The sequence below is a fragment of the Micropterus salmoides genome, unplaced genomic scaffold (assembly GCF_014851395.1).
Source record: "Micropterus salmoides isolate LMB-PRFRI ecotype aquatic unplaced genomic scaffold, ASM1485139v1 Ms_hic_scaffold_2, whole genome shotgun sequence".
NCBI lineage: Eukaryota > Metazoa > Chordata > Actinopteri > Centrarchiformes > Centrarchidae > Micropterus > Micropterus salmoides.
Window position 1 is genome coordinate 6,064,365 of NW_024041150.1, and position 23,339 is coordinate 6,087,703.

The 23,339-nt window shown below is 42.6% G+C and overlaps 2 protein-coding genes across 2 annotated transcripts in view; both read left to right on the forward strand.

Annotated features, from left to right (window-relative positions):
- The first annotated feature begins 3,799 nt into the window (after positions 1–3,799).
- On the forward strand, positions 3,800–9,759 carry LOC119911386 (mas-related G-protein coupled receptor member X4-like). The gene is made up of 4 exons (XM_038730274.1): positions 3,800–3,991; positions 4,225–4,416; positions 8,896–9,083; positions 9,193–9,759. Exons 2-4 carry the CDS (start codon positions 4,240–4,242, stop codon positions 9,689–9,691), a joined length of 864 nt encoding a protein of 287 aa, XP_038586202.1. The 5' UTR covers positions 3,800–3,991; positions 4,225–4,239; the 3' UTR covers positions 9,692–9,759.
- An 11,847-nt stretch (positions 9,760–21,606) lies between these two features.
- The window catches only part of LOC119911384 (G-protein coupled receptor 4-like), a 44,947-nt gene continuing 43,214 nt past the window's right edge, over positions 21,607–23,339 (forward strand). The window contains exon 1 of the mRNA XM_038730272.1: positions 21,607–21,704. The gene's annotated coding sequence lies outside the window, so the exon portion shown is untranslated. The remainder of the gene's footprint in view (positions 21,705–23,339) is intronic.

Below are 23,339 nucleotides of genomic sequence, written 5' to 3' on the forward strand. Positions count from 1 at the left end.
TTATTGTTCTACTAATACAAATGAAATCCAGTGAGCACACACCACGGCACTGGTGACCTGCTGGAAAGCAGCCTGCGTCACACTTTAACAAGCCGGCAAGTGAAAAACTTCTTAAAAGCGTCTTAAGTTTCCGCAGAGCAAATGAAGACTTCACACTGTAACATCTACGTCAGACGATCACTGCATTGACTGAGATATATTAAAAGTGTCCTGTTGTTGAACAGAGCATCGCTTTGGACATCAGCCTGTTTCTTTTCTTTATCTAGCTATTTGTTTTATAGCGATGTCCGACGGTGAGTCCATAAACCGAAGGTCGCCGGTGAAACTAATCTTTCACTCAGCAGCTAACAGCTGTTATTGTATTTTTGAGATGCATAGAGAGAGAGAGAGAGAGAGAATAATTCTTTGCGTTGTGAAGATTATTTAGAGGCTTCAGGAATAATCAGATTGCATTGGCAGCCTGTTGTGCTGCAAAGCAAGCGGTTTGGTCGGCTATCTCCACAATAAAAGGCACAGGCAACAAAAGTGATATTTTAAAATGATCTTATAAACACCTTCATGGAGATTTAAAAAGGAAAATTAAAGCTGCAAGCAGCGTTGGGCGGGCCCTCGCACTTGTAGCGCGTCCGCGTGTGAGCCGGCCGAGTTGCATATTCTGGAGCTCTGCCGGTGCGGCTGTGAATTTCCTAAGCGGTTCCGACGCCGCATGAAGGTGCTATATGTCACTTCCTGTGTCCCCTATGTGGAGCTACATAGCACTTGCCTCTATGAATATAAATCGGTATTGACGTGTAGATGTCTGCGGGGTGGGAGAGTTATCAAGCACGTAAAGTTTGTTTCAGATGTGACCATGTACACTGAACAATAAAATAAATTCCTTTTATATTTCCCTGCCTTGTTGTTTATGTGTACATACAGAGGAAGAATGTGAGAACAGCACACATTTCATCTTTACTGTGTGTTAGAGCATGGGAGAACAGTGGATACTTTTAATACAGCCCACACCCCTAATACTGTGTAACTATAACAAGTAGAGAACAGAAGAAAAAGATGTTCTTTCTTTACAACTGTCTGCATAGCTTATTCATATTGTGTAATGAATGAAATAAATAGGCCTACTAGGCTCCTCTCTACTTTGACATTTAAGATTAGCTGGTTTGATCCACCTTCATACACATGTGACATTACTGTACAACTTGAGAAAGGTGAGTTGTTTTCTGCTCCAGCCTGCCTAAAAGAAAAGCGTTTTTGGGATTAAATGGACTTTATTAGCTGCTGCAGTGCAGGATGAACTCAGAACAGACCCATTTCTCACCTTATTATTCTAAATCATGCAACGAAGAAGAAGAAATGCATAATAAATCCTGGGACAAAATCTGTCCACAAATACTGTACAGCATGTAGTCTGATGAACAAGACTTGTGTTATAGCTGACTTGGGCAGTGAAATGTTTAATTTTTTTAATTCATGTGGTCATAGTTGTCCACAACTCAAATCAGAATATAAGAAGAAATGTTTTATACCACCTCAAGAAGGCTTCCTATCAGAAAGGTAGGAAGGTATTTCAAATGTACAACTGCAGTACTTAAATCTAAGTAAAGTAATTTCCCTGACATTTTTGTGTTACTTTACTTTTAATAGACCCATGTAAGAGGTTTTATACTTCCTGTGAGTATAATCCAATCAATCTTATTTTCATACTTTATATCTGTTGTGTAATTTGATAAATTGTGTTGTATGTGGTGCTCGCATCGGGTACTACTGAGACTTCATTGCCCTCTTCAGAGAAGACTCTGACTGCAACATGCGTCTTTGTAAAGAGAGAAACGGACAGAAAAAGTCTCTAACTCTGCCTGTCAGCTCGCTCTGCTCCGTTAAAACTGAATTTACCATACAGAATTGAATACGAGTGCACTCCAGATTTAGCTGCAGCCAGCTGACCGTGTGCTTCTCCCTATACCGCAGTTCTGTGTCCATGCATGCAGCAAACTGAAAGCACTGTCTGTCGGAGCGTCTACGTGAAAAGAGAAGGAAGACATGGCTGGTAGTGTCTTCAGAGTTGTTAAACACCTCAGCGCACTGAAGGAAGCCATCTGACTGTGTGAGGGGCAAGATCGTTGATGTCTGCAGGCAGAGTAGGAGCTCTCCTGTCTGACTGGTCCACCAATAGCAGAGAAGATGACCCCTTGAGACACAGCCCCTCCTCATTTGCATAATGAGGCAGAAATGCATACAGAAATTTAAAAAAAGCTTGGATGTGTCTGCTTGGATTTCACTGTTCTATGGCCCCTCCCTTGAAGGTGTAGTTACTCTTGAAGCTCAATTAGGACGAGGTCACGTTCCTGAAGCTCGGCTGAACAGAAACATTTTGATTTACAGCAATGGAAAAAGTTTCATCAGTCTGCAAACATGAGGTCAAGCAGGGTCCTGCCTTACGTGCGACGTGTCTCTTCAGACCTACGTGACTCAAGAGGGCGCCATATTGTTCTTTCATTCACTACATTCATTTTGCACTCTGTCACCAGGAAGTCCTGCATCTCATCAACCCCCACAGAACATCTGCATGTACTGTTTGGCTACAGAGGAGAGATTCACATTCTTGCACATAATGTTCAGCAGATTTATTGCCCTCCTCCTTTAGATGAATAAACTTTGATGCTGGGTCGAGTCTGTCCACGTTCAGAGTTTTGTCTCCCCTGTTTGTTATCTGTGTGTCTGTCGGCGTGACTTTCCTTCCCCCACGTCTCCTGGCTGCTGGCTCCACACACCTGTTCACAATCCACCAATCGTCCTGCTCACCTCACTCACCTGCCTCTCATTAGTTTGCTCACCTGCAGTACATCAACTGCAGTTTTCCATCCACTCTTCACCAGATGTGTTTTCAGCCTTAGTGATTCTCTCAGTCAGCAGTTTGCTCTCTGGTGGATTTTGCTTGTTGTGCCTTGTCTGTGCTTTACCTGTCTGCTAACATCTGTCTCTGGTGCTGCAGGATCATCACATGCCCGTCTGCCTCCTGTATGCTTCCTGCCAGGCTCGCTTGCTCCTTGAGCCACATAGATCCATCACCTCCACTCTCTCTCCGCCTCCTCTGGATTCCCCTGCCGCCACATTCATTCTCCCATTATCACCTGGTTTGCAGCAAAGACTTACGGTACAACAAGTCCTGCGTTTGAGTCCAGCCTGTTAGCAAACACAACGTACCTGTGTAGCGGTGTAGATGGGCAGACGGTTAAGTTTGTGTTTCAGAGGACCCAGGAGCAGACACACACTCTGAAGTTTGTTGACAACAAGGTATTTTAATGAGCAACACAACGAGGCTGGAGAGGAAAGGGGAGCGTGGCTGACGATGGTGGGAGGCTGGCTCGCTGACTGAAGAGGAGTAGTGGTCTGAGGTGGTCTGAGGAGTCTGGGGTGCAGAATATGGAACAGGAGCCGAGGAGACAAAAAAGGCACGTGAGCGATACAGTGAGAGAGTAATGGAGAATACAAAAGACAAACTAGTTTTCTGGGCAGAGAGAGTAAACGAAACCATCAGGTGACGAATGGCAGGAGAACAGGAGCGTCTGAGTGGAGGAGGTGATTGGGATCAGCTGTGGAGCTTTTTAGAAAATTGTGATTCACAGATTTTGAAACACACAAGTGTAACAGAGAGAGGATTTTGCTGCCGTGCTGGTAAAGCAGTTCACGTTGGAAACCATGTCATTATTTTAAGACAAGCAGAGTCCATCTTTTCATTTCAAGCCTACAGGAAGAGTTTGAGACTCAAAGCAGCTCATCTAAACTTACAGCTGAGGTGACGACAGGCAGTCATCTCAGGACCACAGAACAGAATAATGCATATTTGTGCCTTTCTCACATCTTCAGAAGAGGAAGTGCAGATTAACAGGAACCTACTGCATGTGATCACTTACTATATTTACTGTAGACTGTTTAGCTGCAGAGGACAACACATCAGACTTTGCAGTAGCAAAAACTCTTGCAGCTTTCAAAGGTAACATTGCTTTATTCCTATATGTAGAGTTAGAACTTTAAACAGTCATGAAGATGGATGTGCGGGAATATAAAACTGAAAGACAGCAGTTTGTGATTTGATATGATTGTGGGTAAACTATAGGGACACTGTGTTTGTGTGAACTTCACCTCACAGCTTTAGTGATGTCACTGAACAATGTTAGGTAGATATTAAAAAACCTGCTCCCTTTAATAACCTGATCTCTCAAACAGGTTTCACTCTGAAGAATGGAAGGTCTCTACTTTAACAGCACCTCACAGGACCAAAGCTATGATTACAGCGACAACACTGAGCTCGATGACTATAACAGCAAACTTTATTTCATCATGAAAGTGGTGACATGCATAATTGTTGCTGTCGGCCTTCCTCTGACCCTGGTGGCCATCTATGCTCTTTATTCTATGGTATGTACATTCTGACTGAGAGTTATTTATTTCCTGTCTGTGTCGTGTGTCTGTCCTACAGTCTGTCTGTCTGTAAAGGATCTGGATCTGGTTTGGGGGCTAGGTGTCAGGGGGCTGGGCAGGGGCGTTTTTAGGATCTTTAAACACTGGGGGCTTAGCCCAGCCCATAAAACTTCATATCTTCACATAATAATTGACCTCCACCCCCCTTCCCAAAGTTAAGTCTGTAAAGCAGTAAAGTGACAGTAAACGTCCTCTACTTCCTCTCCTCTGGCACAACAAAACTCACAACAACACTAATAACTGTCTCATTTTGATGTTGCTAAATTGTAATGTCATGTGTCTAATTATAATATTATAACAACAAAGCTGCGACAGTATGAACACCCAGTATGTCTGGGTGTTAAACACTTAATTTCCTGCATTCTGGTCTTTTCTGCACCAATTTATTGTGGAAATTATTTATGTAAAGGGACACACAAAATTCAGGTGTTGCTGAATTGTGGTGAGTATTTAAGAACATTTTGATAATTTATGACCTTGTAACTGATTATTTATTTCCATCGTAAATGTGCAATTGTACTACTTCCTGCCTTGGCCAGGACACTCTTGGAAAAAGAGTTTTTCTGGTTTAATAAAGGTTTAATAAAACAATTTAAAATCTAAAACTGTAACAGAATATAATGCAGAGCAGCTCTCAGCTTTCAGATATGTTTCTCCTGTAGATCAACTTTTAATATCATCACTGCTGAATCAACAAACACGCAGACGTGACTGATTGGGGTAACCTCTTTAAATGCATGTGGCACCTTTTTACCTCATCAATAATAAATTAAATCATTTTAATTCAGTGATAAACTCCTGGACTTTAATAGCTCCTGTGTTTCAGCAGGTTTTCTGCTCATGTTCAAAGTTCTGCACATTCAGAATCTAACTGGGTTCTCTGACATTTCCACAATAAAGGATATTTTGAGAGGTCAAACAGGATAACTCATCATAAACTTTGCAATCAATCCGCGGTCCACCTGCGTGCCGCACCGTGTGAAAGGGATCCATACCACGGATTCTGCACCACTACTATCCATGTTGGTGTGGGGATTTAATTCTTGCATGTTTTGTTGTGCAGGATCACAGCCCCTGTGTGTCCTCATGAGGAAAGGTTAAGATAGGCTATCAGAGTAAAAGTGGACTGTCTATTGCATCAGACAGGCAACTTGATGAGTTTATTTTTTTAAGTAGCCCATTAAAATATTCCTGCAAATGTTATCTGTAATTTAGCTGTTTCTACAATTATTTTCCTTTTTAAATCTCCATGAAGGTGTTTATAAGATCATTTTAAAATATCACTTTTGTTGCCTGTGCCTTTTATTGTGGAGATAGCCGACCAAACCGCTTGCTTTGCAGCACAACAGGCTGCCAATGCAATCTGATTATTCCTGAAGCCTCTAAATAATCTTCACAACGCAAAGAATTATTCTCTCTCTCTCTCTCTCTATGCATCTCAAAAATACAATAACAGCTGTTAGCTGCTGAGTGAAAGATTAGTTTCACCGGCGACCTTCGGTTTATGGACTCACCGTCGGACATCGCTATAAAACAAATAGCTAGATAAAGAAAAGAAACAGGCTGATGTCCAAAGCGATGCTCTGTTCAACAACAGGACACTTTTAATATATCTCAGTCAATGCAGTGATCGTCTGACGTAGATGTTACAGTGTGAAGTCTTCATTTGCTCTGCGGAAACTTAAGACGCTTTTAAGAAGTTTTTCACTTGCCGGCTTGTTAAAGAGTGACGCAGGCTTCTTTCCAACAGGTCACCAGTGCCGTGGTGTGCGCTCACTGGATTTCATTTGTATTAGTAGAACAATAAAGCCTTAAACTGAGAAGGTGTTTGCCTGATTTTCAAAATGTTTGCATCTGCTCTGTGACTGTGACAAGCGCTTTACTGCTGAACTGCGCGCACAGCCTGGATCACAGCTCATTTTGGTTAAAGAAGCAAAATGCAGATTACGGACTGGAGAAGTTATAAAAGGTCTGAATGGAGAATGTAGCGAAGTTAAGAGTAGGTCTACATTAGATGTACCCACCCCTGCTGCAGACATCATCACTGCTGCCTTCAGAAGTAACAGCAGCACAAAAGAAGAAGCTGCACCGGCCTCGAGTAACTTTTTATTTCTCCCTCAACATTTCTATACATTTTGCCCGAGACTGATGTGGACTGTGAGTGACTGACTGGTCTCTTTGTAAACCGCCTCCTCTATATGCCAGCTCCGAAATCGCCTGAGCCAGGAAGGGGTGGGACCAAACATAGATTTTGAAATGAAATATGTCTAATGCCTCCTCTGCCTATCAGGTGATCAACCTCACTACAAATCCACACAAGTTAATTTCAGGCCTCTGATAAAGTGTAGCTCACAGCTTCAGGTGGAGCAGAGAGGACAGACACAGAGCTACAGCTGGATCATCTTATTGTCTGCTACTGTGCAGGAGAATAAATAATAACAACAATCTCTCTCGCTCTCTCATTCGCTCCCGCGCAGGTAATGTTAGTTAAGCCAGTAAAGTTAAATTTTCGGCCTTTTGTTGTTTGATTTTTAAAAATCCTTCTGAGACATTCATGGAGGATGAATCGTACTAACACTCGTGATCCCCCGACTTTTCATTTAGCGCCATCATCAGGTCATAAATGTTCATTTGTCCAATGATTTAATTATAATAATGATACTACATTTTATTTCTATAACGCTTTAAAAGGTACTCAAATGCCCTTTACATGACAAAACAAAGACACCAAGATCAAGATATAAACCACAATAGAGAAACTAGAGATAACAAACAACTAGATAACGAAGCAAAACAGCATAAAAACAGGATGGAAACAAGACAGAAAACAGGTTAGACTAGTCGATTACAGATTTAAAGCAGGTTTAAACAGGGCCCCGATTCAGAAAGTGGGTTTAGTGAAAACTCTGAGTATGTTCAGCCTGAGATGAGGGAAACTCTGGGTTTTCAGTTTCACAGACCGAGATCAGATAAACTCTAAACTTACGCTGCGAACCTGACCTCCTCAGAAGGAGGTTGACTTCAACTAACGCTGAGTTTCTCTCTGACTCCTCCTGCGGAGCCTGAAGCGCCGTCTGACATTTCCTCATTCAGACTGTCGATATCAAAGCACATGCTAGAACGCTAGTACGGCGTTAGAAACATCAAAATCCCAGTTAGATAAGCTATTAGTTTGTTACCCAAACATGATCTTGGACATGACCACTTTTATGATCAATCTGTCATCGATGTATGGACAGAGGATTATCTTTGGACATCAGCACAGAATAGAATCTATAGGCTGCACTGTCCTTTATGACACAGTGACTCTGTGGACGTCAAGGCAGCTGTCAGGTTCAGATGCTCTGAAACACTTGAGCTTCATAGTGATCACTGTTTAAACTAATCTGTTTAAAACTGATCAGTGAACAAGAGGTCTAATCTTTCATACTGTAGTCGCACTGATCGGAGCATTCCTATCTAGTTATCATGCTGGAGATAATGTGACTATTTCTGAGTGAGGATGACTGCGGTGCAGCTGAAACTATTCATGTACTTTATAAGTGAGTTTTTCATTATTAGCTGCTGAGAGTCTGAATGTGTGTGACAGCATTTCATAAAATACAAAATGAGCCAGATTTTATTAAAGTAAAATAGAAGTCAAAAACAGTCAGTTTGAACCTACACACATTTTCAGCTGCAAGAAAATCATTAATAGGCTGACCTGCTGGGTCGGACTGTGACTTTACAATCACAGGTCCACGAGAAAACTGCGTCTTATATTTGATCCATGTTTTCATCTTCAGGTGCACCGGCCTTTTGTCCCGTCAGGTTCCAGCTGAACAAACACAGCCTATTTAAAAACTGGAAGTAGCCTAATAGGCTACAGGAGAATTTCAGCACTTTATCATTTATTAATGAAATTCCAGTCTGCTAAATGATGAATGAGCAACGCTGTATAAAATGTGACACAACGTATTGATCCTTCCTCCACTCCTGTTTTTAAAGACTTTTGTCATGGTCCATGTTTCTACAGCACCACTGGATTAAAATGGGGGCTCCGCTCGTTATTTACCCACGTAGTATCAGAGCTCAATAGATGATTTTTTTTCATCCCCACGCATCTCACCTTGCAAACACAAACATGAGCCTCAAACTGCGGCTCCTGTCTGAATAAATACAGCTCATGTGTTTGAGACAGAACGCTTCATATCTGTGGCTGAAAAACTGCTGCAGAAGCTGCAGGAAATCTGGCCCTTAGTCTTGTTACTGCAGTGATTGGCCAGTGTGTCACATCTGAGATTTCTGTTGGATGAAAAAGTCAGAAATGGCTCTGACTGCAGCTGCTGGGCAGAGCAAGATGACAGATTTGGGAGGAGGTGGACTTCACAACATGTTTCCAACTGCTTGTTGACTTTTACCAATGTTTTCCTGCAGGTGAGAAGTGATCATGTTGTTCCCATCTACGTCATCAACCTCCTCATTACTGACCTGATTCAGCTCTGCTTCATGATCGTTCAGGTGGCACCAAATGTGGATGAGAAGATATATAACATCTTCTTATACATTTACCTCTCTGCTCTGTTTACCCGTGTTTACTTCATGGTCTGCATCTCCCTGGAAAGGTATCTATCTGTCTATCCAGTATGTGTGGAGCTCCTTCTGTGTCTGAACATTATATTAGTTTATAACTCTGAAGCTCCTCAAAGACTTTGTGTCCATCTTGTATTACAGGTATTTGGTCATCGCCCACCCGCTGTGGTACCGCTTCAGACGAACCATCAAGTCCTCTGTGGTGATCTGTGTCCTGGTCTGGGCCATTATTGCTGTCTGTGCCATCCGTTTCTATTTCTTTGTTGATGGTGTGGTCACACCCATAATCTGCGCCGTCCTCTTCCTCCTTCCCTTCCCACTGTTAATCTTCTTCCTGGTTGGGACCCTCAAAGCCCTGTCTGCTTCCACCTCAGTCCCCTCTGATGAAAAACGACGAACTGTGGGAATTTTGGTTCTGTTGCTGCTTATTTACACTCTGCCTTTCCTGCCCTTCATCATGTTGCTTTTAGTAACAAATTATTACATCGTCACCATCGTGTCACAAACATTTCTTAGGTTGAGTCCTCTTGCAGACTCAGTCCTGTATGTGTTCATGAGGAAAGGGACCATAGACAAGCTTTTTGCCTCTGTGTGTTGCTGCAGAATGGACAGCAATGATATCAGCAGTCCATCAGTATGAATGATGACAACATTTCCACAGTCAGCTTCATGTAGGCAGAGAAAGAGGGAGAGAGAGAAAGGGGAGGAAACAGGAGGAGAAATGGAGGCCAATAGAAAGGATAGAGACGAGACAGATCCTGTCATCTACTGAGACCATTTCCAATAAGACACCTAACTGTAGAGAACAGGAAGCACTGTTTGGACTCTGCTGTGGGAGAAGTGGCTGCTGGGAAATGTTTTGGTCAACTTGCTCTGGTTCACTGTGATGGCTTCAACACATGGAAATAAAATGTGTTTTATTAGTTTGGAGCTGGAAGTTGATGTCTGTCATTATTCTCCTTTAATCCCAGAAGCAAAGCAGATATTGTTTTAGATGAACTGAGCTCATTCACGTCTTTATCACTTTTTACTTTCTCATAAATACTCATTTTCTCATACACGTTTTAATTTACTTGTTTTTTAATGTATGTTTTCCCAAAACTGTGTTCATTTATCTCTTAGCGTTTTGTTCTTTGCTGACTAAGAATAAATAACATGTTGTTTATTTCTCTTTATTTAATCTAAGTGTAATTTCTGCTGTTTTAGTGGTAGGCATGCTGCTGTTTAGGATGGGATTCAGAGCAGCTGTTTTGCAGCAGCTGTTGTGTTTTTGGCAATATGGATAAAATCTTAAACCACAGTTTATGTCAGTTTATATGAAATTGTACATTTTCTGGAAATCCAATAAAAATCAGTTTGTAGACCAAACTGTGAATGTTTGTCTTTGAGCAACTCAGTGAATTAAAAGCTGACAAATGAAGGTTCAACAAAATCTCTGCTGGTTGACAAATCTCTGTTGTCTATATGAACATAAAGCCCAACCTGCTGTTAGCAGGGAGGCATCCTGCACTTTCTGACCAAATGAGGTTTCCTCACAACTCTTAAAGTTTTCAGACTTTTTTAGATAATAATTTGGGGCAGAAATGATAAAGTGTGACAGGGACAGTCACAACAGATCAGACCAACATGTTTCAGTAGAAGTTAGTAAAGTCTGCTGTATGTTTCCCCTTTTTAACCTTTAGCTCATTATTAGCTGAGATCCAACAAGAACAAGCAGATTTCCTGTCAGTGTTGCAGAGAGCTGGGACTGTATGTTGTTTTAGGGGGATTCGCTGTAGAAAACTACAGACCTGTAGACCACTAAAAAGACCTGTAGAAAAACCACAGACCTGTAGACGACTACTGACCTGTAGGTCAGTACAGACCTGCAGACCACACCAGACCTGTAGACCACTACTGACTTTTATACTACTACAGACCTGTAGACCACTAAAGACTTGTAGACCACTACTGACCTTTAGTCCACTACTGACCTGTAGACTACACTGCAGACCTGTTGAAAACTACTGACCTGTAGATCAGTACAGACCTGTAGACTACACTGCAGACCTGTTGAAAACTACTGACGTGTAGAACACTACTGACCTTTAGTCCACTACTGACCTGTAGACCACACTGCAGACCTGTAGCACACTACAGACCTGTAGACCACTACTGACCCGTAGACCACACTGGAGACCTGTAGACCAGTACTGACCTGTAGACCACTATTGACCTGTAGACCACACTGCAGACCTGTAGCACACTACAGACCTGTAGACTACACTGCAGACCTGTTGAAAACTACTGACGTGTAGATCAGTACAGACCTGTAGACTACACTGCAGACCTGTAGACCACTATAGATCTGTAGACCACTACTGACCTGTAGACCACTACTGACCTGTAGACCACACTGCAGACCTGTAGCACACTACAGACCTGTAGACCACTATTGACCTGTAGACCACACTGCAGACCTGTAGCACACTACAGACCTGTAGACCACTACTGACCTGTAGACCACTACTGACCTGTAGACCACACTGCAGACCTGTAGCACACTACAGACCTGTAGACCACTACTGACCCGTAGACCACACTGGAGACCTGTAGACCAGTACTTACCTGTAGACCAGTACTGACCTGTAGACCAGTACAGACCTGTAGAAAAACTACAAACCTGTAGACTAGTACTGACCTCAGAATCAGCTGCTCTGCCAGTATATCCGTCTGGTCAATGAATTGAAGGATTTTCCGGTACAACAGCATTAACAGGGACCGTGTGACAGTTAGTTTCACGGACAACAACATTCTGTGGGGACTTTTGCTGTTTTGAAAGGGTGATCTAGGTAATATTAATGGTGTTCACACTACCAACACTAATGTTTTCCATAGCCAACTAATATGACCTTTCCTTTACCTAAAGGAAACGTAGCTTAAGTTCAGCAAGTAACAGTCACAAACAACAACTTAGAGTTGATTTCTAGATTTCTATCAGCTTGAAGGGTAGGCAGCTTTCATGCTTTGATTTGATGTATAGGTTAACAGGCTAAGGAATGTCTTGTCTTATAAATCAATTTCAGTAATTTCACACTGTATAACATTTTGTCCAGTTGGCCCGAGGAGTAGAGAAGACTTGTATGAATATCTCTTATACTTTAGTCACATTCACATTTATTCATTGACGCTTTTGTCTAAAGTGACTTATGAATGAGGAAACTTGGTTTTGTCTGTAAAAAGTCTGAGAAGCAGACAGTAAAACAGGAAGCTGCTGCAGGGGATCACTGACACCATCTGTTAACTGACAGATTAGTAAACTCTGCAGCACTTTGAGGCTTTCATCTCAGAGCTTTCACACTTTGAACTGTATGTTTTCCTTTTTAGTACACTCGATGGTTGATCCGCTGTTCATCAGACTGTAGTAAATGAACACGTTTCAGGACATTCTCATCTTCCTGACTGATTGAGATCAGGTTATTAAAGGGAGCAGGTTTTTAATATCTACCTAACATTGTTCAGTGACATCACTAAAGCTGTGAGGTGAAGTTCACACAAACACAGTGTCCCTATAGTTTACCCACAATCATATCAAATCACAAACTGCTGTCTTTCAGTTTTATATTCCTGCACATCCATCTTCATGACTGTTTAAAGTTCTAACTCTACATATAGGAATAAAGCAATGTCCCAACTTTACCTTTGAAAGCTGCAAGAGTTTTTGCTACTGCAAAGTCTGATGTGTTGTCCTCTGCAGCTAAACAGTCTACAGTAAATATAGTAAGTTCCTGTTAATCTGCACTTCCTCATTCTGAAGATGTGAGAAAGGCACAAATATGCATTATTCTGTTCTGTGGTCCTGAGATGACTGCCTGTCGTCACCTCAGCTGTAAGTTTAGATGAGCTGCTTTGAGTATCAAACTCTTCCTGCAGGCTTGAAATGAAAGATGGACTCTGCTTGTCTTAAAATAATGTCATGGTTTCCAACGTGAACTGCTTTACCAGCACGGCAGCAAAATCCTCTCTCTGTTACACTTGTGTGTTTCAAAATCTGTGAATCACAATTTTCTAAAAAGCTCCACAGCTGATCCCAATCACCTCCTCCACTCAGACGCTCCTGTTCTCCTGCCATTCGTCACCTGATGGTTTCGTTTACTCTCTCTGCCCAGAAAACTAGTTTGTCTTTTGTATTCTCCATTACTCTCTCACTGTATCGCTCACGTGCCTTTTTTGTCTCCTCGGCTCCTGTTCCATATTCTGCACCCCAGACTCCTCAGACCACCTCAGACCACTACTCCTCTTCAGTCAGCGAGCCAGCCTCCCACCATCGTCAGCCACGCTCCCCTTTCCTCTCCAGCCTCGTTGTGTTGCTCATTAAAATACCTTGTTGTCAACAAACTTCAGAGTGTGTGTCTGCTCCTGGGTCCTCTGAAACACAAACTTCACCGTCTGCCCATCTACACCGCTACACAGGTACGTTGTGTTTGCTAACAGGCTGGACTCAAACGCAGGACTTGTTGTACCGTAAGTCTTTGCTGCAAACCAGGTGATAATGGGAGAATGAATGTGGCGGCAGGGGAATCCAGAGGAGGCGGAGAGAGAGTGGAGGTGATGGATCTATGTGGCTCAAGGAGCAAGCGAGCCTGGCAGGAAGCATACAGGAGGCAGACGGGCATGTGATGATCCTGCAGCACCAGAGACAGATGTTAGCAGACAGGTAAAGCACAGACAAGGCACAACAAGCAAAATCCACCAGAGAGCAAACTGCTGACTGAGAGAATCACTAAGGCTGAAAACACATCTGGTGAAGAGTGGATGGAAAACTGCAGTTGATGTACTGCAGGTGAGCAAACTAATGAGAGGCAGGTGAGTGAGGTGAGCAGGACGATTGGTGGATTGTGAACAGGTGTGTGGAGCCAGCAGCCAGGAGACGTGGAGGAAGGAAAGTCACGCCGACAGACACACAGATAACAAACAGGGGAGACAAAACTCTGAACGTGGACAGACTCGACCCAGCATCAAAGTTTATTCATCTAAAGGAGGAAGGCAATAAATCTGCTGAACATTATGTGCAAGAATGTGAATCTCTCCTCTGTAGCCAAACAGTACATGCAGATGTTCTGTGGGGGTTGGTGAGATGCAGGACTTCCTGGTGACAGAGTGCAAAATGAATGTAGTGAATGAAAGAACAATATGGCGCCCTCTTGAGTCACGTAGGTCTGAAGAGACACGTCGCACGTAAGGCAGGACCCTGCTTGACCTCATGTTTGCAGACTGATGAAACTTTCTCCATTGCTGTAAATGAAAATGTTTCTGTTCAGCCGAGCTTCAGGACCTCGTCCTAAGTGAGCTTTAAGAGTAACTACACCTTCAAGGGAGGGGCCATAGAACAGTGAAATCCAAGCAGACACATTCAAGCTTTTTTTAAGCAGCTGCTGTTTTTAACACAATATGACTTTCCTATGAATAAAAACACCTGTATTATCATGTGCCAACTAGACGCTTTGTCAGTGTGTAGCTCCTCCAGGGGGTGGGGGCATTGACCTCTTGTTGTCAGCAATTCAGGTTTATACATTCATTCAGTCCAGTCCTCTAGCAGACCTGGTTCTGTATGTTTTCATTAGGGAAGGGGACGTAGACGAGCTGACGAGCAGTGATTTTAAAAGTGTGTGGGGCTGTAAGGGAGGGACGTGAGGCCTTTGGCCCTCGTTTCAGTCTCCACAGTCTCTGCCATACTGCTCAGTGTGAATGCCCTCAAAACAGCAAGTGTAAGAAGAGAAGAGATAAGATGAAGTAAGAAGTACGAGAAATAAAAACACTAATTGAGACACAGTCAAGGAAACTAAACTAAAACTCTAACAATAGATCAGAAAATCTCTCTTCTATGTTTATACTGGTATTTGTGTGAAAGAGAGGGTGTCACAACAGCCATGGATGCTTCTTTAGCTAGTTAAGCTTTGTTTGGCCCACTAATCAGCAACGCAGTAGTTTGCAGGACTGTGATGATCAGAGAAAATGAAAAGTTGTTGGTTTTATCTGTGCCGTAATTCATAGTATATCTGAGTCGATGAATTACTTAGACTGAGTATGAAGCTAATTTACTGTAGTGAAACTCTGCAGGTGTTGACCTCATTAATAAACACAACGGGCCGTACTTCTCTTCTAAACGTGACTCCAACACATTTCTCAGTCAGGAAGATGAGAATGTCCTGAAACGTGTTCATTTACTACAGTCTGATGAACAGCGGATCAACCATCGAGTGTACTAAAAAGGAAAACATACAGTTCAAAGTGTGAAAGCTCTGAGATGAAAGCCTCAAAGTGCTGCAGAGTTTACTAATCTGTCAGTTAACAGATGGTGTCAGTGATCCCCTGCGGCAGCTTCCTGTTTTACTGTCTGCTTCTCAGACTTTTTACAGACAAAACAAAGTTTCCTCATTCATAAGTCACTTTAGACAAAAGTGTCAATGAATAAATGTGACTGTAAAATATAAGAGATACGTAGAGATACGAGATAGATTCGTGTTGAACTGGATCAGATACAAGTCTTCTCTACTCCTCAGGCCAACTGGACAATATTTTATACAGTGTGAAATTACTGAAGCTGGTTTATAAGAGGTGTTCCAGGCACGTCCAGCTGGGAGGCGGCCTCGGGGAAGACCCAGGACTAGGTGGAGAGATTATATCTTCAGCCTCGGGACCCCCCAGTCAGAGCTGGTTAATGTGGCTCGGGAAAGAGAAGTTTGGGGTCCCCTGCTGGAGCTGCTGCCCCTGTGACCCGACCTACTCTCAAGTCCCTTTGAACAAACATATGCTAGTTTTCCATTATTGAGCACAGCCCTGAGAAGTGCAGTTAAAACCTTTTCAAATATGTGGCAGTTTCACACTGCTTTGCTTATCAGCCAAATATTAAAGCCAGATTTCTTGCTTTTATAAATGTTAATAAGTTGTTGGATTGAGAGTGTGGTCATTACCACAAACACTAATATTTATTTTTCAAAATATTATTGCAAGGGGAATAATATAGATTAAATAAACAATACATAGTTTCTAGATGTTTACTGAGCACTGGGATTAAAACTACAGCATGAAATCAGTGAGGTGTTTTAGTGTTTGGACTGCTGCTATATTTTCTCTAAACCACTAGATGTCACTGAGAGTTCAAGCTTCAAATCTTTTCTTAGCCCAAACCAGAGGAAAGCCCAAAAGCTGGATAAAACTCTGTCCAGCTCACATTAGTTCTGTTGTCTGGGTCACTGAGTCTGCTTTAGCTATTTACAATTAAAGAATACATTTAGAAATGTTATTCTACCTTTCTTTATCTGTAACATTGCATTCATTCGGCAGATAATTTTCTCCAAAACCTAGAGCAAGTGCGTTTAAACTCAGCAGCCACACTTTGGCCTTCTTGGACTGTGCCGTCCACACTGAAGAGGACAGGATCCTCCACACTGGAGTATACAGGAAACCCCCACACACAGATCAATACTTACTCTCTGACTCTAACCACCCTCTGGAGCATAAGCATGAGAACCCTGAACCACCAACAAGTGCCTAAGCCCCTGACAAGAAGTAGGAGAAGACATCCTTTATTAATCCTGCAAGGGGAAACTCAGTGTTGTTTCTGTTATTCTTGTTGTAAAGTGGAACACACAGTCTGAAATACACACACAGGCAACAACACACGGAGAGATGTCAGAGCCAGGGGGCTGTCACCTAGTAGGGCACCCCGAGCAGTTGGGAGTTCAGGGGCTTGCCCAAGGCCACCTTCAGCAGTGGGCAGAAGGGGGTATTTGTTAACCTATCCTATTCAGGAGCAGTGGGCTGCCATCCTATGGCACCCAGGGAGCAGTTCAGGGTTCAGGGCCCTGCTCAGGGGGCACCTTTGGCATTGGTTCGTGCTGGACTCGATCTGGCGAACCACCGCTTTGGATGGATGGACCCCAACATTGTCTTAAATCCAGTGACATAGTTTGAAATACTGGGGTCCCACAGGGCTGTGGCTTGTAACCATCTTCTTCTCCATATAACAAGCAACATCACCGGCAACGGACTGACACATTTTAAGTCGTGTAGTTAAGTAGTAGAAGTAGTAGTTAAGTGTGGCCTTGGAGACCTCCCTGGAACTGAACATCAGTAAGACGAATAGCTGTGTTGCGGGTGGTGCTGGGCACCTGATACCTCAAACCCTCTCTGAACCACTCAGGATGGAGGGGCAGGTGGTGGAACAGGTCGAGGGCTATAAATACACTGGACACTGAGATCAACCACCACCTGTCCTTCACACAGCAGATGGGGTCAACAGAAAGGCCCATTAACGCATGTTCCTCCTGAGAAGGCTGAAAGGTTTTAATGTCAGACAGGAGATTTTAACAACAGTATACTGGTCACTTATTGAATCAGTTTTCAAATCCAACATTGCATCCTGGTACAACTTCCTCACAGAGAGAAGAAAACTCACTAAATCACTAAACATGCAACACAAATCACGGGCACCACTCTAATTTAACTTTCAGACCTTTACAGCCACAGAATTAAAAGAACAGCAGACTCCATCAGGATCCTTCAACACTCCTTTCAGCTGCTCAGGTCATTAGTGACCTTTTAGTTTTGTGTCCTGCAACAACTTCACAGTGGGAATGTAGACTACAACATACTGTATATTCTGTCTCCGTCATCCGAGCAACACACACCAGTACACTGAGACGGCCATGGCTAAAGCGAGGAAGACGGGAGCGAGAGCGTCTCCAAGTTTGAGTCACAAAACTTCTCCAGGAGTTGGACAGTGTGTGGCCAGTATCGGTCTTTGACAGATACTGATACCACCCGCTGGCTGGAAGTGGACCCATCCAGCGTTCAGAGTCTCTTCAAAAAGAGTCCACAGGCCCAGAGGACTGCCAGCTTTTTTGCTGTGCAGAGGAACCAACACCAACACGGTGTCTTATAATCCAACGGTCTTTAAACACATCCCAGCCTTGTGGGAGAAGTCTGTTATAACACCAGTGCCTAAAAAGCTCTCTGCTACAGTGAATAATGACTTTCGTCCCATAGCTTTGACTTCTATTGTTTGAGAAACTTGTCCCAGCCCAAGGTGGAAATGGAGCCAGTGTTAAACATCTCCCCTTTCTTCAAGTAAGGAAAACTTCACTTGTATTAACAAATTGTGAACTAAACCAAAGACATGGTTACACAATCACTTGAACATAACTGGGCTCTGAAAGCAATTAAAGAAGCTTCTTGACCCCGAGCTTCAGTTTGACTTGTCGACAGCGGTCCAGAAAGGCTACCAGCTTGGCATCATGGTCTTTGCCTGCCTCTTCCTCGCTGTCTCCACAGCCTACGATGAGGATATCATCAGCTGTAGGCTCCAGTGTGAAGATTTTGGCTTTTGGCAGTTTATAAAGCACATCCTCCAGTGAGGGCATGATATCATGCATCCTGAGCGCTGGGTGGAGATGATGAGGCTGTAAGCATATGTGCAGCTTTTCTGTTTTTTTGACTGTGACCGTCTTGCTGATCCAATCTGTGGACTCACTGTGATGTGGCCCTCCGCTTTATATCTGTGGAGCTGAGTCTTCACAGCTTCCTTCATGGCCACTGGGATGTTGTGTGGTGCACACTGCACCGGCTGAACAGCTGGGTCCAACTCAAAGTGCACCTCCACAGGGTTGGTGAAGACATCATGATATGCTCTGATGACCGTACTTCTGGTGAGAGGCACGGCAAGGCTGTCATCAGGGGTGGACTGGCCAGTGTGGTCCATTTCAGGCCAAACCGGCCAGGAGTCAAGAGTTTTATTTTTCAGATTCTGTTTTACTTTATGATCTGCGACTGCGCCGGCCGGCCAGTCCGCTGCAGCGAGCGCTGTCTGTGTGTCTGACTGAAATCTGTTTGGCTCAACAGGGCCGATCAAAGACCTTTACTTTCCATTTGGTGCTAGTTTAATCTCCAAACGTTTCATCGGGGCTGAAGTCAGCGCTGGGTTGTGTGATAGGCTCAATAGAGACGGCAAATGTGGAGAAGAGAGTAAAAGAGGAAAATGAAATGCGTGATGCCGAAAGAAAAAGAATTAAGAAGATGTTGGCATAAGAGGCAGCTAAACGTGCCAAATTAACCGAGGAATCTCTGTATGTCTTTATGTATATTAGCTGTGGAGGTGATACAGAGGGACAGGGTGATGATGACCCCAGTCATATTGATGAGGAAGGAGAGAAGGGACAGAAGGAGCAGCAGGAGGAGAAGAAGGTAAATGGAACCAGAGTGTTTTTAGAATTAGAGAATGGATTATTTTAAGTCATATTTATTACTGATGTCCTTCTTGTGCATATGTAACTGTACAATCAGTAAAAGCAGAGTGTCCAGCACAGCTGAGCCAAGGAGAGGCCTACTCAGAGAGAAAGGAGAGGGATTTGATTTTTATTCACACACATACACACTGCTCTATTTTATGGGAATGTATTGTAGTTTTGATTATATTGTTGTGTACCAACAGTGTGGATTTGTGCATTTTATATTAAATACATTTGGACTACTCCAAATTCCTCCTCTCTCTCTCTCTGGGAGAAAGAAAGGAGGGGGGTTTGATTATCAACCCTCTACAGACAGCCGAAGCGACCCCAAAGGAAGAGGTTGAAGGGTCGCTTTCCCTAAGTGCTGTCTCTGAGCAGCCTGATCGTAAAACTGGCCACCTTTTTACGCGGTGCTTGACTGTTAAACTGACAAAAGGAACATTGACCAGCGATTAGCGTTTTCCTGAACAGCCTATCAAAACTCTTTGTTTAATCATATCACATCAAAGAGATACTCCTTTTCACGCCCAGGTGTGAGAAAATCCAGCCCTGAACTCCTTTGTGTAAACAAGAGCACTGTCTCCCCCAAGACTCAAAGCATGACCTTGTTAATTAAAGTTACTAGACTAGGTCTCTCCACTACATCTGAGTAGTTATGTTACCATGTTGTTGTTGTTAATTGTTGTTGAAAAGAATCTAAATAAGTTAATTTTGCAGTGTTTTTATTTTCAGCAAGGTTAATGACATTCCTTCATTTTATGTGTAACCAAATTTCGCAGTTCCTGAGCAAAGATTGTTTTAGGATTAATCAGAGCTTTCCTCATGTAACCCGAGCTCCCCCAAGCGGACAAAATAAGTATTACATGCCATCGTCGGAAATGTCATTAATGTATAAATGTCACTCATTATTTATCATGACCAGTAATCTGACAACTGTTTCCCTTATCAAGTGCTTAAAACTAAGAACGGTACACGTTTGAAAACTGAGGTTTGATTGTGGGAAGATATTTGATTACAATACGTGCAAATAGATTTTCTTTTCCTTTTTATAGACATATTTAAAGTTTAGAAAGCCAGTCCCTTGGGAAACCGGAAACAGCCCTCAGGGACACGAAGGACTGCCCTCTGGGAACCACGCTCCACTCTTCTCTTGCTCTTTGCCCTCTGCTTGTTCCGGGCTCTTGCGCCCGGCAACGCCCTAAGAGTTCGGCCCGCCGCAACAAAAGCTTTGTTCGCTTCAAGCTACGCACACAAAGTGCCGCGACATCAGTTTTCCCTCGTTTTCCAGCTATTTACTTGCTTTTTATTTTCCTTTCTTTTGTTTGTTAAAAGTTATCAGACCGTGAAATTACACTACTTTAATTCAACACACAATAGACTTCCATTCTCAGTGTTTAGCCATTGTTTATTTCTTTGATGTATTTAACCACATTTTTACATCACCTTAGTTAATAAATTCACTGTAATCAAGGAATTATGTGTATTGCCAAGAGAATTTACCCCTTCCATATGAGATTGACTGACTGATTGATTTAAGATAATTGAGCGATTATTAACTAACTGATCACTAGTAAATAATTGTATAATTATTAAAAGCTACCTAGAGGTCCGGAGACTCTGGGTTAATAACATCTCCGGTGGTGCTTTTATGAATTAATAATTTCTGAATATTAAAATTCATAATTTGGTATTAATTCTCATAAATGTATTACATCAATGTAGACATGCAACAATATTTAAGTATTTTAGCCCTCTGACTGACTCAGGCTTGCCTGACCTGGTCTTGTTCAGTGCGGAGCTGCCTTGCTTATACAAACTGAAGAGGCAGGTGTCATCCTGAAGTTTCTTCAAAGTCTTCATCATAATCTGATTAACTGTATACAACAAAAACACTCATATGTATTAAAATAACTGCAAAAAGTATTTATGCTCGCATGAAAGGCCTCTCCGTCTCAAAGTCCCGGGCTGAATTTCAGTCCCAGTACACTTTGAGTAGTACACACTACTCTGAGCTCACCTGGGATGGTGAAGTGTAGGAGCCCCATCTCCTCTGATGTGCATTTTTCAGGAATAGAAATAAGTAATAACTGGAAAGAAGAGGAAAACATCAGCAGGTGTGTCAGCACTGTGGCCAGTTATTGTGAGCGGCTCACATGCACATTTCCCAGTCAAATAAATGTTGAGGAGTGTGACGGTTCTTTTTCCTGCTGATGTTCTCTATGTGTTCACTATTTCTGTGATGCATTATTTCCATTTCATGTTTTTCCTTCTTCCTTAACAGAGCAGCTGTAGATCATCATCAGCCTGCTGCTTGTTATCACTTCCCATATTTGAGGTTTGGATGCAGAGGACAAACATCGGCCACTGGTGTAGGAACTCATTCAGGTGGGTCTCTCAGCTTTTAAAGGTAAGATTACTTGTTTCTTCTATGTAGAGCGAACAGATAAGTGAACATGCAAACTGTAACAAGCAGACAGCTTTGGACTGTAGGTGGACAGGATACTGAGGTTAAACCAGTATTTTCAATCTCTTCCCTTAAAACACTTAAAGGTAAAAACATACAACAAAGAAAGTATTTTAAATGAATTAAAATCAGATAAAGAAGGAACGATGAAAATGAGATAGAGTATAATTATCCTTGCCGTTGTGTTTATTTCATGTTCATTAGTTATGTGCTCCCGGTGAAAAATGACCAGCACATTAGAGTTGAATGTTTTATATCCATTATAATAAATATGTCATCACATAATGTTGGCATAGATCTTTTTATCAGTTTAAGTTCTTGTGCACATTACATGTTTTAAACTTCTATTTCCTGTTTATGGGCTGTAGCCCTCATTGACCTGAGCTCATAAAATACGTTTTTGAGTAATATATAATAATAATAAACTTTATTTATAGCTTATTAAATGTAGCAGTCCTCGGCATCAATAAACCCACGTAGAGTTCGACCGGTGCGATATCTTTATTATTCCATCACGCACCGTGAAGCCTTAAAACACATCTTCCACTGTACTTGAATTCACATTACACATAATCAATTTTTCACAGCACACGTACCTCGCTGTGCTTAACTTCATCTAATCCTCACCATTCCTTTAAACAAGAGGCTCTGTGCTCATTGACGATGTCGGTATACTTTGAGCAAGACTGACCAATACTAGCAGCCTTTAGTTCGTCGTTAAAGTAGTGACTTTATGATCTGACACAAACATCTCCTTCATTTCCAGGAATGATCATTTCACACCAAAAACTAAAAACCAGGTCTAGAGTGTGGCCATGGTGATGAGTTTGACACTTGTTGTTGAAAGTTAAAAGAATTTGTGATAATAAATCAGAAATGAGGACATTAGAAGACTCATCAGTGTGTTAAAAATCACCACAAACAACAACTCAGTCACAAAAAGACTGGATATAGATTCAGGGAGGTCCATCAGAAAGGGGCCGATTTATAAAGGGAACCTTGTTTACAATGCTTACAATGAAATGTCAGAGGCGCCACCCCTGATATTTTTTGCCCCAGGCAACTGCCCATGTCGCCTAAGCCACGGGCCGGCCCTGTCCAATAGGGTTTGATCAGGGCTCTGTGCGGGTCAGTCAAGTTCATCCACACAGAAGTCATCCAACCATGCCTTTATGGACCTTGCTTTGTGCACTCAGGAACAGAAAAGGGCCTTCCTCAAACTTTCCCCGATAGTTGGAAGCATAGATGTTTTCCAATATGCAAAAGCTGAGGCTTTAACATTTTTGTTCAGGGGAACTACCCTAGAAAAACAACCCCTTGGCATTATCCCTCCTCCACCAAACAGTCAGGCAGGTTTTGTTCTCCAGGCATTCGCCAAACCCAGACTCATCCATCAGACTGCCGCACAGAGAAGTGTGATTCGTCACTCCACATTTCCACTGCTCCAGAGTTTGATCTTATACACCTGTGGCAATGATTAAGAGGTGTGTCCCAATACTTTTGGTCATATCATTTGGGTGCATTTGTAGTGCTTCCTATAACCAACTGTAAATCAG

Coding starts and splice junctions, on each gene's coding strand:
- LOC119911386 (XM_038730274.1), top strand. CDS start 4,240: ATGGAAGGTCTCTACTTTAACAGCACCTCACAGGACCAAAGCTATGAT. Junction 4,417..8,895: donor TCTATGCTCTTTATTCTATG/GTATGTACATTC, acceptor GTTTTCCTGCAG/GTGAGAAGTGATCATGTTGT. Junction 9,084..9,192: donor GTCTGCATCTCCCTGGAAAG/GTATCTATCTGT, acceptor CTTGTATTACAG/GTATTTGGTCATCGCCCACC.